This window comes from Blennius ocellaris (assembly GCF_963422515.1).
Source record: "Blennius ocellaris genome assembly, chromosome: 6".
Taxonomy (NCBI): Eukaryota; Metazoa; Chordata; class Actinopteri; order Blenniiformes; family Blenniidae; genus Blennius; species Blennius ocellaris.
The window spans coordinates 20,934,053-20,957,757 of NC_137655.1; the positions used below are offsets into that span (position 1 = coordinate 20,934,053).

General features: G+C 43.7%; 2 protein-coding genes across 3 annotated transcripts; both read left to right on the forward strand.

Annotated features, from left to right (window-relative positions):
• The first annotated feature begins 660 nt into the window (after positions 1–660).
• Positions 661–17,835, forward strand: med14 (mediator complex subunit 14). 2 transcript variants are annotated; one of them, XM_080497765.1, is made up of 29 exons: positions 661–1,074; positions 2,598–2,624; positions 2,711–2,816; positions 2,939–3,112; positions 3,219–3,348; positions 3,441–3,569; positions 3,725–3,832; positions 4,654–4,786; positions 4,938–5,088; positions 5,202–5,313; positions 5,592–5,717; positions 6,190–6,268; positions 7,411–7,570; positions 7,700–7,894; positions 8,869–9,003; positions 9,121–9,197; positions 9,285–9,445; positions 9,671–9,817; positions 9,932–10,176; positions 10,579–10,848; positions 12,666–12,906; positions 13,386–13,508; positions 13,723–13,899; positions 15,017–15,255; positions 15,365–15,544; positions 16,254–16,361; positions 16,624–16,749; positions 16,848–17,037; positions 17,154–17,835. In XM_080497765.1, the coding sequence occupies exons 1-29, from the start codon at positions 899–901 to the stop codon at positions 17,225–17,227; spliced, it is 4,299 nt and encodes a 1,432-aa protein (XP_080353891.1). In that variant the 5' UTR covers positions 661–898; the 3' UTR covers positions 17,228–17,835. The 2 variants fall into 2 exon arrangements, with proteins under 2 accessions (XP_080353891.1, XP_080353892.1); XM_080497766.1 differs by lacking the exon at positions 13,386–13,508.
• A 3,015-nt stretch (positions 17,836–20,850) lies between these two features.
• Positions 20,851–23,580, forward strand: LOC308131719 (uncharacterized protein; the record flags this gene model as incomplete). The annotated part of the gene is made up of 8 exons (XM_080498549.1): positions 20,851–20,963; positions 21,228–21,346; positions 21,863–21,923; positions 22,668–22,735; positions 22,821–22,923; positions 23,012–23,130; positions 23,238–23,383; positions 23,472–23,580. The coding sequence occupies exons 1-8, from the start codon at positions 20,903–20,905 to the stop codon at positions 23,578–23,580; spliced, it is 786 nt and encodes a 261-aa protein (XP_080354675.1). The 5' UTR covers positions 20,851–20,902.
• Positions 23,581–23,705: the final 125 nt, after the last annotated feature.

A 23,705-nucleotide genomic window follows, 5' to 3' on the forward strand; every position in this document is an offset into this window, starting at 1 on the left:
TATGGAAGGAACTCAAATCACCTGGAGAAAACCCAGCAACAACGAGAACGAGCACTCTGAAGAACACATACCTTCATCAATGCCACATTTGCACAGCTCATGTTGATGCTAACTTGGTAGGTGAAGTAGCAACATCACTGTGAAACACTGAACAGGGAGCATCTCCACGGCAATAGATGCTTATCTCCTTATCTTAGCCTTGATCTCCTCCACGAGGTACCATTCTCATCAGCTTTGGGAAATTATTCGCAAGTTTCATTGGTCACCTGACTTTAATTGGCAAAGGTAATAAACAAATACACGTAAAGGAAAATATAAACTATAACTGTCATTGGTCAAGATAACAATACTAGTTATAGTTGTCATCTTCTTCTTCTTCTTCTTCTACTATTTTTGGGCTGCATCCTCCCACTTACCTTCCTTTTCTCCTCCCTGACTGCTGACTCCCCTCCTGCTCCTCTCCGGCTCCCCTTCAGCTCCTCTTCGGTATCCCTCCTGCTCCTCTCCAGCTCCCCTTCAGCTCCTCTCCGGCACCCCTCCTGCTCCTCTCCGGCTCCACTCCTGCTCCTCTCCGGCTCCCCTCCGTCTCCTCTCCGGCTCCTCTCCGGCTCTTCCGTCTCGCCGGTGCTATGCTAATCAATCCGACAGCAAAGATGGCGGCCGAGCGGCACTGAGACTCCACCGCGATGAGTGACGAACTGTTGTGCATTTGCTGAGTTTTGTATGAAGCTGGACGCCAAAGTTTACACAGAAAAACCAGTCCGTTGTGAGAAATGTTGTGAGACTGCGTAGAGAGTGTTTCCGCCTGGAGGTAGCGACTAAGAACCCGTCAGAGAGCCGCTGAGGCGCGGGGTAGCACGGAGTAACGAGCTAACTATCCCCATCTCGTCATTGTAAAATGGCTCCGGTGCAGATCGGGGCAGATGGGCAGCTCGTCCCACTTGGAGGTCCGGTCGTTTCGGGACCGCAGCCACCACCACCCGGGACTTCCGCAACACAGGGTGTCCGACTCAGCCTGCTTATCGAGTTTCTTCTCCAGAGGACCTACCATGAAATCACCCTGCTGGCCGAGCTGTAAGTAACTGTTAGCATTGTAGGCCTCACGGCTAACAGGCGGGCTAACCTGCTAATACCAGTAAACTTCTAACATCATGCGTTTTTATTCACTCAGAATAACTCTCACAGTCTTGCCGAGTTAAGATCGTCTCTTTCTATTCACGTTCATTGTGGAAAAGAGCTCAAACAAAGCAGAAAGCAGGTCGCTACCGTTGATTTAAGGGGGCGTTCAGATAAACAACAATATTAATCACCTACCACACAGGTAGCAGATCTATAGACTCTACAATACATAAATACGATTCCAATTCATCACTTTAAGTGCAGTTCAATTCTGTACTTGCTACTTGTCTTTTTAATTGTAGTGCCTTCGTTATTAGGATCCAGCATGTCAGAAAATGACACCAATATATTCAATAGTGGAAGAACTCATCTTCGGAAGCCTCCAACAGAGAATATGATCTGGATGATTCAGATTGTCATAATACATAACTTTGAAAGTGTTTAATTGTTGACTGTGGACTGGGGAAACTGTTTCTCACGTTGACAGAGCATGTTTCCCATAATTTGATCACAGTTTGAAGTCTAAAGAGGTAATGAAGCTTTCAACTTAACCAGTCGGTGGTTTGGTAGAATCTGCAGATGGCTGGAGCTGATTTGTTAATTCATTGTTTCTGTTTTTGAGGTCACTTGAGGTCAGATGGTCCTTCGATACTGATTTTTCTTCTGTTGAGGGTTTCTTCTTATATATATATAAAAAAAAAATCTTACTCTGAGATTTCACAGGAGAAAGGCTTCATATATCGTTCACATGTCGCTATCTTTTAAAGAGTGCCCTACAGTTCTTGTCAATCGCATTGATGCTTATGTCATGAAGAATTAGGTATTTATGAAAGTACGCATGCGAGCTCTCCTAAAGTTGGCCATTTAATCAGTTCATTGTTTGGGGATGAAAGTTATAACTGCCAATCTTTTCAATCTGTTGTCTTCTTATATGTCAACATATATTTTTATGTTTATGCAATTGAGCCTGAATCTTTTTTGTATCTGCCTGTTATTGACGTGCTAATTGAGGTCACACTATTTCAGTCTCTGAAAGAGAAGCAATTCTCCAAGTTACAACTTGGAACAAATATCTGCCTCAAAATGTATGAAATACCAAAGCTTTATAAACTCAATAAAAGTGCAAATAAGTAACTCAGTGAGGTTCTTGTTTAATATGAAATATGGCTGAGGGAATGTTGCATTATAACAGTAGCATTAGGGGGTCAAGGGGATTCCTTGTCCCAGCAGGATATTGTTAAGAATTAAGAAATAAATGCATAATAAATTTACTAATCACAAGATCGATCTGTACATTTTTATTGCTAAATTTGTTGTTAGTTTAATGGAGGCTAATGTATGCTTAACTACAAAATCTTGTGTAATAAACAACTGGAGGGTGGACACAATGTGGGTCTTTCCCAGTGAAGGGGCGCTCATCCTCTCACACTTTAAGAACTCCCAAACTCTACTCACCACATTGTGTCTTCACTCTACAGGCTTCCCAGGAAAACTGACATGGAGAGGTATGTTATGAAATCAATTCGCTCCATATTTTGTCAATTCACTGTTAAAATGATCATTAACCTTTTATGGGCCTCTGCTTTCACAGGAAAATTGAGATTGTCCAGTTTGCAAGTCGCACCAGGCAGCTGTTTGTACGCCTGTTGGCCCTCGTGAAGTGGGCGAGCAATGCAGGAAAAGTTGAGAAGTGTGCGGTATGTTGAGTTTATGTTGAAATTCAATTAGTAGTCACTGGATTATCATGACGTGCTCAAAATCAGCTCTTGCATAATTCTCTGCAATTTTTTATTCATTAATTTTTTTCATATGCCATCAGATGATCTCCAGCTTCCTGGACCAGCAGACCATCTTATTTGTGGACACAGCTGATAGGTTGGCGTCGTTGGCCCGAGACGCCCTGGTACATGCTCGCCTGCCCAGCTTCGCCATCCCCTTTGCGATCGATGTGCTTACCACAGGCTCATACCCACGCTTGCCTACGTGCATTCGAGTAGGTTTTTTTTTAATAATTTTTTTTATTAATTGAATAAAGAAACTTAATGATCAAATTCCTCATTTGTAAAGGCAGCTCAGTTTTGTCTATATTTATGTTACAGGACAAGATCATTCCTCCAGACCCGATCACCAAGACAGAGAAGCAGACCACGTTAAGCCAGCTGAATCAGATTCTACGACACCGCCTCGTCACCACAGATTTACCCCCTCAGCTCGCAAATCTCACAGTCGGTAAGGAGTTTGTTTCAGCCCATGTTTGTGCGCTTGTGCGTTAGCCAGTTCTCTTCATCTTATTTGCATGTATTGCTTGTGTATTTGTCCAGCTAACGGCCGTGTAAAGTTTCGTGTGGAGGGAGAGTTCGAGGCCACCTTGACCGTGATGGGTGACGACCCCGATATTCCCTGGAGGTTGCTAAAGTTGGAGATTCTTGTCGAGGATAAAGAAACTGGAGGTAATTGCCACGTTTTCCCCAGCTTTGTTCTGCACATTTTATTTAACAGCATATATAATTGCTATATTTATTTATTTTCCCTTTTAAACTCATGTGATTTGTCATTCTCTCTTCCCATTCCCACTTCTTCACCCCGTCCAACGCCGCCTTAACAGACGGTCGAGTTTTAGTCCACAATCTGCAGGTGAACTTCATCCACGAGTTGGTCCAGGCGCGGCTCTGTGCAGACGAGAAACCCCTGCAGGACATGTACAACTGCTTGCGTATCCTTTTTCTCAAGCCACTGCCATTTCGCGAGTGTCGTGCCTGCAACCGCTTGGCGATAGTCCCGGCCTGTGCTGAGCTGCTGCAGTGGGGCGGGAGTGTGTGTCGGAGCATATAGAGTATTGACTGGTCATGCAGACAAGTGCAGCATTCCAATGAGAAACACAGCTGCAGAATTGCATCCTCTTTTCCCCTTTAATTAATTCACTAACAACACAACAGGCTTTTGTTGAATACAAGGAAAGAGCAGCACTGTTCTTACTGTGACCAGTCACCCAGCCAGGTCAAGTGAGGTGCATTGAACATAATATAAACAAGTTTTTTTTCAGCACTTGGTGACATTGTAAAGAAATTATGAATTTTTATGATCATATACATGAATGAAACATCAAACATTGTATTTTCATGTCGACATCAAAACCAATTGAGGAAACTTTTGTTTAATGAGACGGTAATTATGTTGCAGAGTGTTCTGTCTCAGTGTCATGAGTCGCTGATAAAATTGCATGCAGGGAGAGGAATAACTGCTTGTTAACATTCGTGCTCTCATCAAAGTCCTTAATCAAGCATGCAAGCTGAGCACAACTGTGCTAATCACAATGCTAATCAGTACATCTCTCCCCTGCCTTTTCCACGCCGCTGTGTCAAAGAGCAGTCTGTGTGAGGCACAAATGCCCCTTTTACTGATCGCGCGTGTGTCCTGAGGATACGTACGTCGGCGCGTGGGGAATTTGAATGAGAAGATGTGTACGGACTTCACCTCCATCCACCTGGATGGGTCTTTTCCCACACTTATTTTCTTTAACTGCACTGTGTCCAGACTCGTTCTGTCTGTCACTGCAGCTCGAGGTGCTCCACTCTCAGACTCTAATGCTGATCAGAGAGCGCTGGGGAGACCTGGTGCAGGAGGAGAGATACGTGCCTGCAAAATACCTCACGCTCACTGTCTGGAAGTAAGACTTTTATGGACTGTCCTCACAGCGTGGACAGGAACACCACGTTCTCATAAAACGACCAAAACCGAATACCGAGTTCACAATAGCAAAGAGTTTATGTAGGGTATTCATCCCTTCTTTCTGGTTTGCTTTTTGTTTCTCTCGCCAGCCAACAAGTTTTGGGAAGGAAAACGGGTACAGCGTCGGTACATAAAGTCACTGTTAAGATTGATGAATCAGATGGATCGAAGCCATTACAGATCTCTCACGAGCCTCCTCTCCCTGCCTGTGACTCCAAATTAATGGAGAGAGCTATGAGGGTGAGGCACACTCAAAGTTATTTTTCAAACAAATCCAAAGCAAGGGCCATTTTCTGCTGAAAAATGACTGAAGAATGCAATAACACTCGCTTCTTTTCTTATTTGTTGTTTAGATCGATCACCTGTCAGTGGAGAAACTTTTGATCGACAGCGTGCATGCCCGATCTAATCAGAAGCTACAGGAACTGAAGGCCATACTTAAAACCAGCAATCCCAGTGACAACTGTATGTATTCACCTTTCTACTGTTTACACAACATGTATGTATTGTTATCCTTTAATATAGCAGTGGAACTGTCTTCCATCATATGTAGGGACTATTGAGCCTCCCCATGCTTTGCATCTGCAGAAAGCCCGATTTAAACTCTAAAAAGGCTCCCCAATTATAGTTTTGTTATGATGACGCACACACACACATTTTCTTCTTAACAAGTTATTTGCTACATGAAAAAGACAAGCTCAATTGTGCTCAAGTCTCCTTTTTTTTTTTTTTCTTTCCCTCAGCATTCATCGAGACAGCTTTACCCACCCTCATTATTCCAATACTGGAGCCCTGCGGGCGTTCGGAGTGCCTACACATTTTTGTTGACTTGCACTCTGGCATGTTTCAGCCCATGCTGTATGGATTAGGTAAGCCAGAGAAAAACCTTGACTTTTGTCGTTGCGTGTTTTGATCAATGCGGTGTGTTTAACGAACAGAAATGAGTCGGTAGTTGGGATGTTTGTAGTGTGTTTTGATTGTCCTTGAAATCCTGACTGTTTGCAGAGTTGAGAAACAGGCTTTTTATCGACCCACCTCATCAAGGTCGTGATTGTTTTGCGTTCGGACTACAAATATTTGGATTTAAATATATATTAGTCTAGCATCGTGGGTTGTTTTTTTTTTTTTTTTAATAAAAAAAAAAAATGCATCTTGTAGAGATGTGTTAATCTAGCAAGCTACAACTTTATTTGTCTGAGAAATGTAATTGTAAATTAAACGAATGCAACACAGCATCAGTTATTTCCGCTAATTGATTCTGTGCTTTTTAGTCATTTTGCTATCGACTGCTTTATCGGCTCAGCTCTGTGAATATAATGCCTTGTGGTGTTCTCTCTCTAGATCAGTCCATGCTGGACGACATTGAAAAGACCATCAACGACGACATGAAGCGCATCACATCTTGGCTCCAACAACTGAAGTAAGTTCACCTCTCGTATGTTTATTTACAGCTAACGGTATACCCCGATGAGCCATAACAATATGATCACTGGCAGATGAACTTATGACTTCATCTTGACACCTGTTTTTGGGCGGGTTATCTTAAAGCAGTGGGTGAACATTTCGCCTTTAAATTTCACTTGTTGAAAGCAAGAAAAATGGGCAAGTTTAGGAATGTTGAGGGAGTTTCATTGGGATTAAATTGTGATAGCGGGGAACCTGAAGCACTCCTCGAGTGTTTTCACTCTGCAGTCGTCTGCATTTAGATTTGATCAGCAAAATAGGAATAGCTTACAGAGGTAAAGAGAAAAGTAACAAAAAGTACACAATAAAGAATGATCCATATACAAAATAAAATGCTACATACCCACTATCATGTACACTCATTAAAAATGGAACATATCAGATAAAATGTATACAAAGTACACACAGACATATACAATGATAGGCAGTATATTCACAATGTGAAGTAATGTATGTACATTGTAGTAAAAAATACAGTATGTCATAATTGAACAATACAAGACTCTGGCTACTCTGGTTTCACAGTTAGAATGATGAACTAGCAAAATTGTCCAAGGAAGGACATGCGGTGATCCGGTGTCATTAATGGACACGGGGGATAAAAGTTGGCCAGTACAGTCTGATTTAAAAAAAAAAAAAAAAAGCATCTGGAGGTCCAAATGCTGTAAACGTTGGTTCAGATAAAACAAAAATACTCGGTGCAGCAAGGTTTGTTTTTTTATGAGACTCCTAAATGATGGACCCTTAGAAACATGTTCGTAACAATTTTTTTCGGCTTTTCACTGTGTCTGTAGAAAGCAGTTCAGTCGATAACAGCAGTCGGTAGTAACAAGTCAACAGACAGTCTGATGCCTCTCGCTTTTCCTGCCTGGCCGATAACAGTCCGTAGCTCCACTTGGCCGAGGAGCAGCGATGAGGGTGTTGAGGGGGATTTTCCAGTGCTGTGTGAATCTTGCACCAGCTCAACAGTGTTACGGCAGTGACCATGAGTTATGAACCCAGCACTTTTTTTTCCCTGTCTCTCTTTTTTTTCTTCTTTTTTTTTTTTACACGTTGGCTTTCATGAAGAGGCTCACGTTTCCTCTCCCCTCTGTTCAGGTTCTGGTTGGGGGAGCAGCGGTGTCGACAGTCAGTGAAACACCTCCCCACCGTGTGCACCGATATCCTTCACCTCTCCAACTCCGCTTCTCACCCTGTTGGCAGCCTGTCCAAACACAAACTCTCCATCAAACTGACACGTCTTCCACAGTACTACATTGTGAGCCCCCGAGCCAACACGTGGCTGCACTAAACTGGCTTTTGGAAAATTGATATCATTTTTATGTCTCCCTCTCATGGTGTTTTTCCATTTACTTTATTTTTTGTATTTTTTATTTGTATTTTATAGGTGGTGGAAATGCTTGAAGTGCCTGGCAGTCCCACAGCATTGCAGTACAAGTACTCTTTCCTGTCAGTGTCTCAGTTGGAGGGAGAAGATGGACCCATGTGTGCACAGCTTCTGCAGCATTTTAAGCCCAACTTAGAACATCTTGTGCAGGACGCTACGACGGCAAGGGGGGCCCGACCTGGGGCTAAGAGAAAGGTAGCCATCGCCGAAAATAGTTCAGCCTCTACCCGTCTCAAATATTGTGCAAAGTCTAAATTCATCATTTGGTTTTCATTTCTGCTGAAGTTCTAGGAAGCATCACAGAACCCTAAACAGGGTCTAAATCTCTGTGTTATTCTTCTAGCCTCCAAAATGTTTAGAAACTTTGGAGGTGGGCGGGGTCTGCAATGCTGAAAATACCTTATCGGGTGACTATTGTAATGCATGTCACCCACCATGTTCGAAAGACTGGAGCATTGTTGTGCTGATTGTTTTTCTTTATGCACCTCCAATGTGATTTGATCAAATTGAGGGCATTTTACTTGGAATCTTCCCCATCCCAGTGTTCTCTCAATGAACACATTGACCAACATGATGCCCACCTCTCCCGTGCTTGTATAGCATTTTATAACATTGGATTTTACCATTTTAATTTTGTCTTGATCAATTTAAGGCTCGCTGAGGTTGTTGTCCTAACATACATCGCAAAAGCCTTAAGTCCTCTAGTGGGTTCCTTCTGCCTGTTAAGGCATCCAAAACAAAAATAAAAATTTGCTCAAGCCTTTGAAATCATGGTTCCTCGAATATGAAGTTCCTGCCTGAGAAAATCAGGCCGCCAAATTCGTTTGAATCACTTCTTAAACACATTTAGAGACTGAAAGTAATAAAATTAGACAAGGCAAGTTTTTGTATTACACCGTTTGTACATGGGGTAATTCAAAGTGCTTCGCAAAAGCAAAGAAATGCATAAAATCATATAAATAAAACAAGATATTAAGAGAAGAGCAGCATTTGAAAGACAAAAAGCAATTAAACAGGACAGTAAATAGTTAAGAATTCAAAATGAAGCTCATAAAAAAAGATAAAGTACTCGTGTTTTATGTATTCATTTGTTCAAGTACTTGACATTGTGTGTGTGTGTGTTACAGATATCATTGCTCAGCATATTTTTGTGTCTTGTGGTTGTGCAGATTTCTGGCGATCAGGGAGAGTCGGAGCCAAAAAAGCCAAAGCGGTCCGGGGAAATGTGTGCCTTCAATAAAGAGCTGGCTCACCTTGTAGCGATGTGCGATACCAACATGCCTTTTATTGGCCTAAGAACAGAGGTAATTTACACTCTGCTCAGACTGACCCAAATCTTTTCTATGTATCTTGATGAAAAATAACCTGGCTTGTGTGTGTCTTGGCTAACTCTGGGTGTCCTCCTGTGTGTATTTTATTAGCTTTCCAACATGGAAATTCCAAATCAGGGTGTCCAAGTGGAGGGAGACGGCAGCAGTCATGCGATCCGTTTACTGAAGTAATACACAAGTTTATTCATGTGCACATGTCTTTAGATTATGCTGTTGGGGAGAACTGTTATGACCCAACTGGTTTCATGTTGCAGGATTCCTCAATGTAAAGGTGTTGGAGAGGAGACGAGGAGAGCTTTGGAGCGATCCCTGCTGGACTGCACCTTCCGCCTGCAGGGCAGGAACAACAGGACCTGGGTGGCTGAACTGGTTCTGGCCAACTGCCCTCTCAACAGCACACACAGCAAGGAGCAAGGTACACTACATTTACAGCGTGATATTTATTTAACTTGCTTAGTCCTGAAAAAAAGTATTTCAAGGGAAGGTTCATTGTGGAGGTGTATGTTCAAAGTCAGCAGAGAAAACGACATGAGTACATGAGATAGTAATTTTTTTTACTCGTTTAAACCACTCAGTGTGTTGTGTCTTCATCTGCTCCATAACGCGTCTTCTAAACAAGTCTGCCTGTCTCCCCTTGTAGCCTCCACACGGCATGTGTATCTCACCTATGAAAACCCTCTGTCTGAGCCGGTGGGCGGCCGGAAGGTTGTGGAGATGTTCCTTAATGACTGGAACGCCATTAGTCAGCTCTACCAGTGTGTTCTCAATTTCTCTCGCGCACTGCCAGGTACGTACGTGTTCCTTTGAATGGGCCAACACTATATCACTATATCAAGTTGTGACAATATTTCAAAGATCAAAAGAACCTAAAGTGTAAAACGTGGCGCTTTCTTATCTCCAGAGATGCCATCTTACCTGAGCCTGTTCTCAGAGGTGCGACTATACAACTACCGCAAACTGGTGTTGTGCTACGGCAGCACCAAGGGCAGCTCCGTCACCATCCAGTGGAACTCCAACAACCAGCGCTTCCACCTCTCCCTGGGCACCGTGGGGCCAAACTCGGGCTGTTCCAACTGCCACAACATCATCCTCCACCAGCTCCAGGAGATGTTCAACAAAGGCCCCAATGTGATGCAGCTGCTGCAGGTACATTGAGCACAGTTGTGGAAGTACACCCTGAGAACTGCACTTTGTCAAATAATATTTTCAAAGGATTGTCGAGGTTAATTTTGAATGGGTTTGTGGTTTCGATTTGATGCATGTTGGATTTTAGGCAAACAGATACAGTTGTGAAAGGGAACATTATGTGCACTTATAGTCGTTTTCTATCAAGATAGATAAGGGTAATTGTCATACAAGATAATTGTTGGGAAATATTTTTTATTAAAATGTGTGGATTTGTTTTGTTTGTATATTACCCTGTTGTTTCTCTATATATCTGCAAGGAATACACTCTTTGCTTTTTGCATTCACCCAATCACGTATGGCCTCTTTTCACTTGAGTGTTATTAGGTCTTCTTGGTAATGTTTCTTTTTTCCTTTCTGCAGGTGCTTTTTGACACACAGGCTCCTCTGAATGCAATCAACAAGCTACCGACCGTGCCCATGCTGGGCCTCACCCAGCGCACCAACACCGCCTACCAGTGCTTCTCCATCCTGCCCCAGTCCCCGACACACATCCGCCTGGCGTTCAGGAACATGTACTGCATCGACATCTACTGCCGCAGCCGCGGCGTGGTCGCCATCAGAGACGGAGCTTACAGTCTCTTTGACAACACCAAGATCGTAGAAGGCTTTTATCCCGCTCCCGGACTCAAGGTAAGCCGGACACAGACACCATGTTGGTGAAAGTTTATTTTACCGCCACTTGAAAATCTTCTCCTTTACCTCCTTTAAGGTCATTGTGAGGTTACTAGTCCACCTTATATACACTCCATACCGACAGAAGATGCTTTCTCTTCCAGGGCTGACATAATAATAATAATTTTAAAAAAAATCATGTTTGTTTTTGTTTTACCATAAGAAACTTTTTTAATTCAATTTAATTTTCAGGAAATATTCCTCCTCCTTCTTTTAGAAGCGATGACCACAGCTTGAGAATCCTTTTTATAGATGTGTTTAAATAATTTAATGTCCAATCTGCTGACTCCCTGACCTTCCATTTCAATGTGCTGATGGACATTTCTGGAGTTCTATTGATGCTGCTTGTCACTGTTTTTAGTATAACATTTTATGAAGTTACATAAAAAAAAAGTTCTGTATTGGTTTTGTAAAAGAAAGTATTTCATGTGGCGCCATTCATCTTCTTTCTTCCTGATGTGTATTTTTTCTGGAGGGCACTGCCTTTCAGTGTCAGAATTCAAAGAGTTTATATACATTTATTGATTTATTCTTTTAATATATCGCACTGATGGCTTTCGTTTGTTTTGCAGTGATTTTGTACGTGAATAGGAGAGTGTGGACGGCATTGATTTTAAGGGGTTCTATTTTGCAAAATTCACTTTTGTCATGGTTTTCCAAGAGTAATATCTCCATAACTGGAGTGACGCCCCAGAAGTGAAGTCTGTCATCTCTTTCTCTCTCTGGGTTGTTTCAATTTTTTCAAAGTGTGTTGTGCCAACGAGCGAATCAGGAATTAAATCCCCTATAGTGTCATCGGGGGTTTAGCCAATCCCAATCAAGGCAGGCCCTCCCTTTGACCCGCCCACAATTAGGCAGCGCTTGGGTGCTTCCAAATAGTACCTCCTTTCTCCTTTCCTATCTCCATTGTCCCTCAACCCTGTGGGTGACGGCGCAGGGTTAAGGAACGGTGTTAAGAGGCATCCTAACAGCGTTGGGGAAAGGCGATCATGTTGTTGTGACCGTCGGACCACACTTCCACTAGGTGGCGTAATAATAATCTGATGGCGGTGCAGGTTAGTGATGCGACCGTGGTGAAAAAACTTCAAATTTCCATAAATGGACAACAAAAAGCATATTTATAACACTTTCCCCTGTATCTCTAATCACTGATATAATCTCAAATGTCACAAAGTTTGAATTGAAATCAAAGGAAAAGAATAAATAACCAATCAAAGTGTGTGAATAGGCTGCACGAAAACGTTACTGTGTTTGCTTTACAACATCCGCATAACATTCATTGACAAGGAATTGTGGGACAGGATGCATCAGTGTTTCCTAGACTAGTGTGGGCGGTGCCAGTCCAGCTCACACAGACACAGCAGATTCTGAATGCAGCTCCTGTGGTCCAATATTCAAATGGTTGACAATCAAGGAAAAGTTGGATTTGTGGCAATAAACTTTGAATACAAGGTTTTTCGACCCACTTGACCATGTGAAAGTGTTGAAACGCTGGATAATATCACCCCTTTAAATTTCTATTCCACATGTTGTTGTTTTTTTGTTTAGAAACAAGCATGATCATTATCGTTCACCCGTTTTCTTGGTACTTTTTAGTGGCTCTTCAATAGAGGCGACTGTACGAACTTAAATTACAACAGACTGCAAAATTTGCACCAAAAAAAAGTTAATATAGGTTGATTGCTATTTAGTACTGTAATTTTATATCCATCCCTCCTCCTGTGTGCAAAGGTGCTTACAACTAACAACTTTCAACTTTCTCTTTTCCCTCCCAGACATTCCTGAACATGTTTGTGGACAGTAACCAAGATGCTCGCAGGCGGTCGGTGAATGAAGACGACAACCCGCCCTCGCCGGTGGGCGTGGACATGGTGGAGAACCTGATCAACCAGCTGCAGCCTCAACCAACGCTGAGAGGAGGGGCGGGAGGCGTCTACCCGCCTCTCACCTCTCCGCCGCCGAACTACCACGCAAACGTAACCCCCTCCCCGTCCATGATGCCCACTCAGTCGCCAGGTAACTTACTCGCGTGGCTCTCTGGCGTTTGTCCAATGATGCCCCGGGTGAATGTCACTCTGCACCGTCTGTGTCGTCTCGGCTTGTTGGGATGCCTTTCAGCACGAGAAAACCACAAGCAGTCACATCGCTGTCATCAGCATCCCCCCCCGCTGACTGGTCTTATGTGTTGGTGTGTGTGCAGCCCATGTGTGCCCATTTTTAAGTTTGTGAAACCTTTTGGGATCAGTTGTGTTCGTCATGCCCCGCAGACAACAGGGAGCAAAGCATGCATTTAGTCGTACGCCCTCCATCCTCTCCTCCCATCTCCAGCCCGCCAGCCAGCGTTCGCAGTTCTTCCGCCCGGCTTTAGCTTGTGTGCACACGTGTGTGTGTGTGAGTGTGAGTGTGTGTGTGTGTGTGTGCGTGTGAGAGACAGTAGTACCTGTCGCCCTCGGAGTCTGATGAGCTCTTTGACGTGTGTGTGTGTGTGTGTACAGGGAACATCCATGCCTCTGGCTCCCCTAGTGGAGCTCTGAGGGCCCCCTCTCCTTTTGGGCCCACCCCATCTCCGTCTTCTCTGGGCATAGCCATGGGCCAGACCAGCTTTGCCAGTCCCCACGGTAAGCAGCTGGCCTGGTTCTTCTGGGTCAAGGCTGCAACGGGCTGAACTTAAACCTCTGCAGTCGGCACTTCCAAGCTGCAGACTTTGAGCCAGCTTCAGGAAAATGGCCTCTAAAGCGCTGGGCACACAGTGGTGCATGCCTCGGGACTGGTTTGATTGCTGTCCCAAGACGACCGGCTCCGTGTTTGATGACCGACTCTTATTCCCGACAGGTGCTCTGGACCCCAGCTCCCCGTATGCCATGGTGTCTCCCAGCAACAGGGGCCAGTGGCCCGGTTCGCCGCAGGTGTCGGGGCCTTCTCCCGGGGCAAGGATCCACGGCATGTCTCCTGGAAACCCTTCACTGCACTCGCCCATCCCTGACCCTCATTCACCACGTGCTGGGACCAGTAAGTCCTGCTCAGAGCTTCTTCTTCTTCTTTTAAATCTTGATTCCCCAGCTGATATTTAAACTGAAATTCAATGTTCCCCAGTGTATTGCAAGAAGCCAATCAACTCTTTTATGCTTTGTGGTGTGTGTCTGACTCATGTATTCTATTATCGGAATGGATGTGCACGATTGTAGTCCCACTTCAATTTAATTGAAGCGTTCTCTCACGATGCCACCCACCATCAACTAATGCAGCCACCGCTCTCCCTCACTTCCCTGCACTATTGTCTTCGATCTATTGTTCTCACAACACAGCATTGGAATTAGAGGGGGACAGCAGTGTAAACAGAATTTTCCACGCTAAAAAAACTACCTTTAGATGAAAATAACTCGGCATGCAACTGAAAATGATGAGGTGAATGGGGCATACAGAGACTGGCGCCTACATGGTGGCATCTTTTAGCAAAGCGTCACCAGTGAGTCCTGTGAGGTTCTTTGGAATTTTGAGAAGTTTACAGGGTTTTCTGTATTTTGATTTGAATATTAATCCTGTGCAAATATGCTTCAGCGTGTCTCTATAAACCCCCATAATCTGCCACTTCCACAGCAGAGTAATACCCAAATAATTGCCAACAGTTAGTCTTGATTTAATTTTATTCAGTTAAAAACCATCAGAGGATTAGTCTTTTCTTTTTTTCACAACATTTGCTATTATTGAAAACAACAAGTATCATTTGGAAAATGACATTTAAAAAGCTGAATCTTTTTTAAAACTGATGTCATAGCAACAGTTTCTGGAGATTACACAGCTACAAAGCGATTACTTACAAGGGGCGGTTTTCGTGTTTAAATTGCACATTTTTGAAAAGAGGGTAGAAAAACCCCTCCAACTAGATGCGACTTCACCTGGCAAAATTCTGTAGTTTCGATAAGTTTCACTGGAACCAGTAAGTCACTTGTCATTTTAAACATTCTTAAAGACCGTTCTGGACAATGTTATCCCAAATCCACATATTTTTTTACTTCTAAGAAACCCCTACAATCAGTTAATTTGTCTGGCGTTATAAAACACGCCAGCGTTGATCGAAAACCTCCATGTTTACGTTTTTTTTCTCTGTCTTGTGTTTGTGGTTCAGGTTCCCAAGTCATGCCTACCAGTATGCCTCCACCCCGCAAGCTACCTCAGCGTCCTTGGGCTGCCTCCATTCCCACCATCCTCACCCACAATGCCTTGCACGTGCTCCTGCTCCCCTCGCCCACCCCCTGCCTGGTGCCGGGCCTGGCAGGAAGCTACCTCTGCTCGCCGCTGGAGCGCTTTCTGGGCTCGGTTATCATGAGACGGCACCTGCAAAGGATCATCCAGCAGGAGGCCAGCGTGAGTGCCACCAAGCTGTCTTGAGAAAACACACACCTGGCCTCTCTACTGGCTTTAGAACGGCGTGCAGTCCAATTAACCGTCTCCGATCTGTCGCCCCGTCCTGCAGTTGACTATCGTGAACTCCAATGAACCGGGAGTGATCATGTTCAAGACCGACGTGCTCAAATGCCGAGTGGCTCTCAACCCCAAGAACTACCAGACGCTCCAGCTCAAAGTCACTCCAGAAAACACGGGTCCCTGGTCCCAGGAGGAGCTCCAGGTGCTGGAGAGGTTCTTTGAGACCCGGGTGAGTCAAAAGCTGCTTGTATACTTCACGTCAAACGCTGGGAAATCCCAGCTTTTTTAAAGCAATTATCACTGAAAAAAGAAAGAATTTGTGAAGTGACTGAATAAAAGCCATATTAATCATTTGATTGAATTTATACAACTGACTTCACATGTCCTCGAGTATTAAATTCATCAAATCTTGCCAATGACTTACTTTCAGGTATTTCATTGTATATGCACAAATGGAAAACCTTCACGAATAAAACAATAACGGAGTGTACAGCAGTTATCTACTATCTGCACGTCTTAAAAACTGATCCCTGGTTAAAAGGTTTGAGAAACTGAACCTATAAATTGAGTCCATAATAAGCAAGAAAATACTGACGGCTCCAAAAGTTTCAGTGTTTTAGTACAAGCAGTATTCATTTTCAATGCACTTGTCACATTATGAACAATCAATTTTTTTTTTTAAAGCTACACAATTGTTAATTTTCTCACCTCCATTATTTCCATCCTCTCTCACTGCAATAGTCTGACCCCAACTGGGCAAATTAAGAACAACAGTTATTTTTAATGGCTTGAAAAAAGTCAAATTATTTTTACATTTCACAGGGTCAGTGCCGCATGTTTAACAGCCCTAGCTTACAGTCTCATGTCTCTGAGGTTCGTCTATAAGAACTATTACTCAAACAAAAGTGATTAACGTTTGTCTTTTGATGCGTCTCCAGGTTGCTGGTCCTCCCTTTAAGTACAACACTCTAAATGCCTTCACGAAGCTGCTGGGGGCTCCGACAAACATCCTTCGGGACTGTGTGCGCATCATGAAGCTTGAACTGGTGGGTCGCTGTTTGTCTTGAACAAAAGTGTGATGAGAGGAAGTCCAGTTAGACGTCTTCAAAAAAAAGATTTTCACGAGCCACGAAAAGCAGAATAACTTAACATATGGGAGTTCGTTGCAGAGAAACAATGAGGGCTCCATTTGCTCTGATGTGACTGAAGCTCCTGCTTCTCTGCATGATCGTTTTGATGCAAGTCGTTTCCCACTATTGAAAGATGTTAATAGAACAAACTTCTCTCCCTTCTGTTCCACCGGTGCAGTTCCCTGACCAGGCCGGACAGTTGAAGTGGAACGTCCAGTTCTGCCTCACCATCCCTCCCAGTGCTCCTCCCATCGCTCCTCCGGGAACCATCGCCGTCGTGCTCAAGTCCAAGATGCTCTTCTTCGTAAGACCCCCGCCGTATCTCGCCCGTCCGCGGCCACAACTTGAGTGAATGAGCGCAGCAACCTGACGCTCCGTGTTTTGTTCTGCTTCGCCGCACAGCTGCAGCTGACCCAGCGCCTCCCAGTTCCGCAGGAGCCGGTGAGCATCATCGTGCCCATCGTGTACGACATGGCCACGGGCCTGACCCAGCAGGCGGACATCCCCAGGCAGGCCAGCTCCTCGGGGGCCGCAGCACTCATGGTCTCCAACATCCTCAAGAGGTTTAATGAGCTGCACCCTGCCAGACCAGGTGAGACCCGGCACGCCCGGCCAACATCAAAACATCTGTGTCTTCCACTGATTCAACGTCGGGTTTCCTGCAATAAGCCTCGGCGTACACTGAGCGTTTTTTCCTCCCTTTCTCAGGTGAATGCACCATATTTGCATCTGTCCACGAGCTGATGGCGAACCTCACGCTGCCCCCCGGCACTCGCCAGTAGGAAGCAGCAGCTCGCCGCCGAAACTCTGCTGCAGACCCTTTATGAGCGACAAGCCAAGAAAAGCGGTCGACACACGTTTCAATCCAGCATGCATCCTCTCCGCTTCACCCTGCAGGACTGTGGACTGATGCACAGCTGCCGTCTGGAGCAGAGCGAAGAGAAGCTTTCCTCTCCAGAAAGCTTTCAGGGCATCAGATGTTAAAGAATATCTATTATTTTTTTGGCTTCCAGGTGCACTTGTAAACAGAAATATCTATTGCATTATGGTTGTTTACAAAAATAAATATGTACATTGTTGTATATTTGATTGTTAAAATAATTCAGGTGAGTTACATTTTTTTTTTTGCTGGAGGCTCATCATCTGTTTCTCTTTTCTTTCTTTTTTGTAAATGCCAGGCTGGTTTAATTGTAGTATAATGAGAAATGATCCTTAGACTATTTAACTGTCTTCTTGCCTTTACTTTGTCAATACCTCTGCATTGTTGTTTCAAATTTTCACTTGGGATACTGTAAAACTGTGATAAACTTTATAAGCCAGTGGTATTTTATTAAGATGCGTTTTGAGTCCCGATTTGAAGGATTCCGAACACCTTGTCCAACTTTGCTATTTAATAAACCAGGAATAGGTTCAGTTTCTTGGACCCCGTGTCGTGTGGATGATGATGAAGCGACTTGATGAGAAGCGTCACACAAATCAAAGTAACACCTTCAATAATTAAAGCCAGCAGGAACACAAACATTATCAAAGTACAAATACTTGCTTTGAAGTATAAAATACTGGTTTTTACATTTTTCCTCATGTCAAAATCACTCAGTTGGCATCTTCTCAAGTCTCCCTTGTCTATTTTTATGTGATCACACCATTTATGTTATGTCTGTTCAGTTTCAACACCACAAAACAATTTTTCTTTGTGTTGTCGCATCCATTGAGGTGGACCTCTAGACTAGTCTTATTGTTTGGAAGCAAAGCAACTAAATCACCCTCAAAGACAAACTAAGTTATAAGTGTCAACTGTTTCTGAAAGTACAGATATATCTAAATAACATTTGACTTAAATACACATGTACAGTTAAGTCACCACTTGGGTCTAAAGTTGGGTAAAAAAATTGTGTTGCCATCAAAATGTCCATCCTGCAATCTTCTATATTATTATATTTAGGGTAAAGGAGAGTATCTCCAGTTCATCACGGGGGAAACAAAGACAGATTAACACACATCTACAGTCAAATAAACCTCAAATAGTTTTGGATGGCCTCTACTTGTTGCAAAATGTCTCTTGACATAGTTTGCAATTCAAAATGTATTTTTCTCATTTGTAACAATCACTGACCTCTCAAGTCATTAACAACACCCACTTCGACATACTGCTAAAATAAAAAAAAACGTACAGGAAGTTTTAACTCCACTGTTTAGGTGTGTTAAATCTTTAAATTAGTTGAAAGTTATCAGGATTTTATCCGTCTAAGTTCCTGGTAAACTACATGATGCCAATACATCAGCAATGCAGTACATTATTCTGGGTTTTTTTTCTCTCAAGACTTTATAGACTTTTCATTTTTCAGGTATACACATATACCATCGTTCCCAATCACTCACCCACCGTCCCATTATTCTGTTTCTATCGTACAATTTAAATTTGGTGGGTAGAATCTTGAAAGTGTGTTTTAAAAGTGTAAGAAATCTGAGCAGAAAATGTCTTTACAAGTTAAAAACCGAGCCTCTCAGATTTGACTGTCACAGCTGTGGCTTGGTTGTTGGAGTGGTCTGTTTGCAGGTTTGATTCTCTATTAGAAAAAGCGCTGCAAGAGGAAAATCCATTTTCCTTTCTCACACTGGTTCTCTTCTGCCAAATTCAGCCACACATTTTCTTCATATTCAACTAAGTGAAACAATATACACAGCAAGGAGAACAACCTTCCTCGGCTACTCCTACAACTGTTTTATTCTCCCGTTGCTCCTTCTTTGTGCACATAATTGTATAGAATTGCTTTGCATAATTTGAATAAGAGACATTCGATTTAAATCTCTAATAATGCATCAAAGTCACTATATGGGCTAATCTAATGCTTTGGTAAAATATAATCATACTGGCATTTAAAGCATTAAAATCCTCAGGCTGGATGAATGTTTGGTAGTTTTATGCAAAGCTGAGATGGCAGGAGAGATAAAAACAGAAAATATAATCCTCTAAAACACTTTTTATTTTTCCCTCCTGATGGTTTGAGAGGATGTTAAAGCTGAGTGTTGTTGGTACTTTGCTCCAGAGCAGGGGCGTTTCTAGACACCCTGGGGGCCCCGAGGCAAGAAGGACTATGGGTTATCTCCCGGCCCCAGAATAATGATGAACGAAGTCCAGAATGACAGATCAGTCAAGAAATACTTTATTAAATGATAAACATGGTAACTATTTCAAACTTGACACACAATATCTTAAATGCCAGAAAAGCAAACAACTGAAATGTGCAAAATTTTAAGTATGATAAAAATGCAACCAAGCAAAACAAGACTTCTGACATAGTGTGCAAGCAAAGCTGGACGACTTCTTAAAATAAAGCCGTTAAAATTGGTGTAAAGTAAGAATAAATATGTGCTCTAAGTTTCTCATACCACAGAAATGTGTCGTTGCTGTCAAATTTGAGTGATTAATATATACATATATACAAACTTTATGAAGGTGTTTAGAAAAAAAAACTGTCTGAATTCACTTTACACGGACTTAAATGTGCATTTAACTTTTCTGGTGTTTGGTGGATGACTGGGAGTTTGGGACAAAGTGTCTGGGACGAACTGGGACTAACGTTTTATATTAGAACACACACTCACTTACCAACATCACATTTCTTTCTTTTCATCCTCTTCTTGTTTATGTTTTCTTGTCGTTTCATGCACCCTGAGAGATTTGTCCGCTTATTTTGTTGCCGGTGTCTCGATGCAGGCTAGTAGTGGGGCCCCCATTAGGGGGGCTCCCGATGTGTCATCGACATGTGTCCAGGGGTTTCAAGGTGTGTCGCTGATATCTGCCGTCTGTCGGGAAACTGGCCAGCGACTACTCCGGAAGGGCCCCATACGGGGGGATTTTCGAAGTGCTGTCGTTTGCAGCGTCTCAAGCAGTTACATGATTTTGTCATTGAAATTGACTAATGTCAGCCGTTCCTCGAGCCTGTGTCGTCTCCCCCGCTGTGACGCCTCTGCTCCTGTGTTAAAGCTGCAGAGCCTCTTCATCCCTAAAAGCATGACATCATAGTGGAACGCTGCTCCTCTGTGCGTGCGCGCGCGCGCGCGCGCGCGTGTCCAGACTGAGGGGCGTTCAATTCCGCACACCACACACACACACACACACTCCCTGCAGGGGGGGGTGGCGGGCTTTGCATTGCCTGTCTGTTTTTATTGTTTTATTCTCACCATCATCATCCTCATCATTACTGAATGCGCCCAGCTCGCGTGGATCCTCGCGCCGCTCGCAGCCGCGCGTGAGCGTCGTCTCATCCGGGATGAGGGGAGCTCGCGCCCGCTCTCATCTGACAATCATCAAACCAGATGCAACAGATCGCACAAAGGTTTTTTTTTCCTTCTTTCTTTGTTTTGTTTTTTTTTTTGTTTACTCCCCATCTCACGAGCGTCTTATGGCTGGTCTGATCGCAGCGTCAGGAGATAAGGAGTGATCTTCGTCAGATATGGCAGCGAGAGCGTCGGAGCCGCTCTGTCAGCCCTGTGTTTACCATGACTCTCTGAAAGGTGAGTCCCTGCACGTTCTTTCGGTTGAGACACATTTTTACCCCCCCGATTGTTATCATCGGCAGTGTTTTGGAGATCCAGTCTGACCACTCCCCTGCCCTGCTCCAGAGGCAGACAGCTGCACTTTCTCCCAGGTTGTGGGGGGGGGGGGGGGGGGGGTTGGGGTTGTTGGGGTTGTCGCCCCCCCCACTGAGTGCTAGGGATTGATTCAGAGATTGAGCGTCTGAAATGATGGGGATGCTGATGTGACTGCTGTGTGGTCAGTGGAGCTCCAGGTGAAGAGACCTCTGATGCCGGTCCAGCTGAGTCCAGAGCAGGTGGGCCTGGAGATGCTGTGTCTGTGTGGACAACTGGACCTCCTCATCAGAGCGCAGATGCAACAGGTAAAATAAAAAAAAAAAAAACACCTGGCCGGAACACAGTGTTCAACCTGTTGCACAATAAACCCACCCATAAGTCTCCGTCCTTCTGTTTAAAACCCTTTGATGAGAAATACTTGGACTGTGTGTCACAGCGAAGAGATTTGCACAAATATAAACCCGAGCGGCAGACACACGTTTCAGACGTGGTGCAGAGCAGGGCTGGTTTCTGCACTGCAGCTGCTCAGGACTTTTTTTGGCATGACTTTTAGTGACATCATGACAGAACAGAGACACAGATCACCCGTATGATTACTGACACGACCTCTGATTGGGTTCAAAACAGGATGGAGGATGTTGTTGCACGCGGTATTGAAGTTCCATTAATACATACAGTTTGAAATGTCTTTGTTGTTGCTCATAATGCCTTTTTTAATGTGCTACATTTCTACTTTATATATAATGATCTTACGTGCTTTTAGACGATATAAATATAGAAACACGTCCCATCATATAAGACATGTTTGATTGACGCTTCAGTTCCAGGAGCAGCTGGGACGAGGCTGCAGTCCGGAGGAGTCCGACACTTTCCAGGCTCAAGGTGTGCGTCACACTCTGCCCTCAAAAGCAACACCAAAGAATAGAACCTAATCAAACCTAGTCTTCCGGGGAAGATAATTGTTTTCAAGCAGTATTTTAAGTGATAACATAATGAATATTAACAGGAAATGTCTTATTATAACACCTCGCATTATATTGAGATGAAGTTTCTTAACACAACAGTGTGACCAGGAAACAGATTTATTTTTTTTAAATAATATTTCTATTGTGCTATGTGTATATTTTAATAAAGCTTCAGTCTAGTTTTTGATTGCTGCACTTATGCTTTTTGAAACTCAGAAATATACCATTTGGTAAATACCTTTTAAATTCCTTCATTTTCGAGTCGCAAGTATTTGTATCACAACCAGGACCATCTGACATGTTTATCTACTCATATTTAAATACGTCATTTAGAAATACTTTCATCTCTCATGAAGATGAAGATAAAACTCAGTAGTAAAAAAGATAAAAATCAGTAGTTCCCACATTGACTTCAGTCAGGCCTATTTTCCCCACTTCCCACTTCCCACTTCCTCATGAACACGCCCTCATTTACCACATATTGTTTACATAATCATTAATGTTTCACAATAAAATGGAAATGTAGACTACATCACCACATACAGAAGATGTCCAATGTGGTCACACCATTTCCCTGTAAATTGTAAGATTATACTTTTTTTTTTTTTTTTTAAATTTAAAGTAAAAACAGTGTCTTGTATTTTATTCTTCCTCTTTAAAGGATCAGAAATTCTTGACCAGATGCTGCAGTGCCTTGAACATCTACCAAAGCCTATGCCACAGCTGGAGGTACCACATCTATTGCGCAATATTAAGAAACGCCACTGACAAGGCTGTGATTCAGGGTGTGTGATCGGAATGTGGGTTTCCTCAGGACTACCTGGACATGGTGGGCCTGTCGGCCATGTTTCCCCGCGTGGAAGTCTTCCTCATTCAAGGCAGCCCCGTGGACATGCTGGACAGGCCTCTGATGGACGGTGAGAGACCCGGCTGGCGATCACACGATAGACATGCTTCGCCATCACAAAAAAGAAAAAAAACCCCTGACGTAAGCTACTGTTGCAGAGTACTACTTCCACGTTTCCAGACTGAACCAACTCCTGGTGCTGAGTCAGCAGTTGGAGGAGGACATCAGGCACCTCGGAAGTCATAAGTACATCGCCCACCAGCTCTCCGTTATATATGTGAGGAGAATGAATCACAGCTTTTTTTCCCGTTTGCTTCCTCCAGCTGGGCTCCTCTTCTCATCCCACCGTAAACGTTGTCGCGTGTCCTTTTTTGTTCGTTGCAGCAAGTCGTCAGCTCCTTCAGGGGAATTCAGGTCTTCTCTGAAATAAAGAAGGATATTGAGGCCAACTTCAAACAGATGAAACAGTCTCTTGTGGTGGAGGACGGCTCCAGGCACGAGCCTCAGCTGGCTGCTCATTATATCAACTGGTGAGCTCGAATCTGATGACGATGATGATGGTGATGGTGATTAATGCAGCAGCGGTCTGGTATGAGCCTTCCTCTCTTCTCTGTGCAGGATCTTAGAAATAACTCAAAGCCTGACGTCGGTGGTGCTGTCGCTGCCGGAGGAGCTGACGGACGACCTCCACCAGGCCGTGACCTTCGTGTCGCAGCTCCTGTCCTGACGTGGGAAACCGCTGGCCACAACGTCTCCTCTCACCAGATGAACCGCTGGTTTTGTGACTGTGAAAAGGTGCTACACATTTTCATTCAGCTCAACGTTAGTGGGATGTGAAAGTTATGTGAATCA

Coding starts and splice junctions, on each gene's coding strand:
- med14 (XM_080497765.1), top strand. CDS start 899: ATGGCTCCGGTGCAGATCGGGGCAGATGGGCAGCTCGTCCCACTTGGA. Junction 3,349..3,440: donor GCTCGCAAATCTCACAGTCG/GTAAGGAGTTTG, acceptor GTATTTGTCCAG/CTAACGGCCGTGTAAAGTTT. Junction 9,818..9,931: donor TTTCTCTCGCGCACTGCCAG/GTACGTACGTGT, acceptor TCTTATCTCCAG/AGATGCCATCTTACCTGAGC.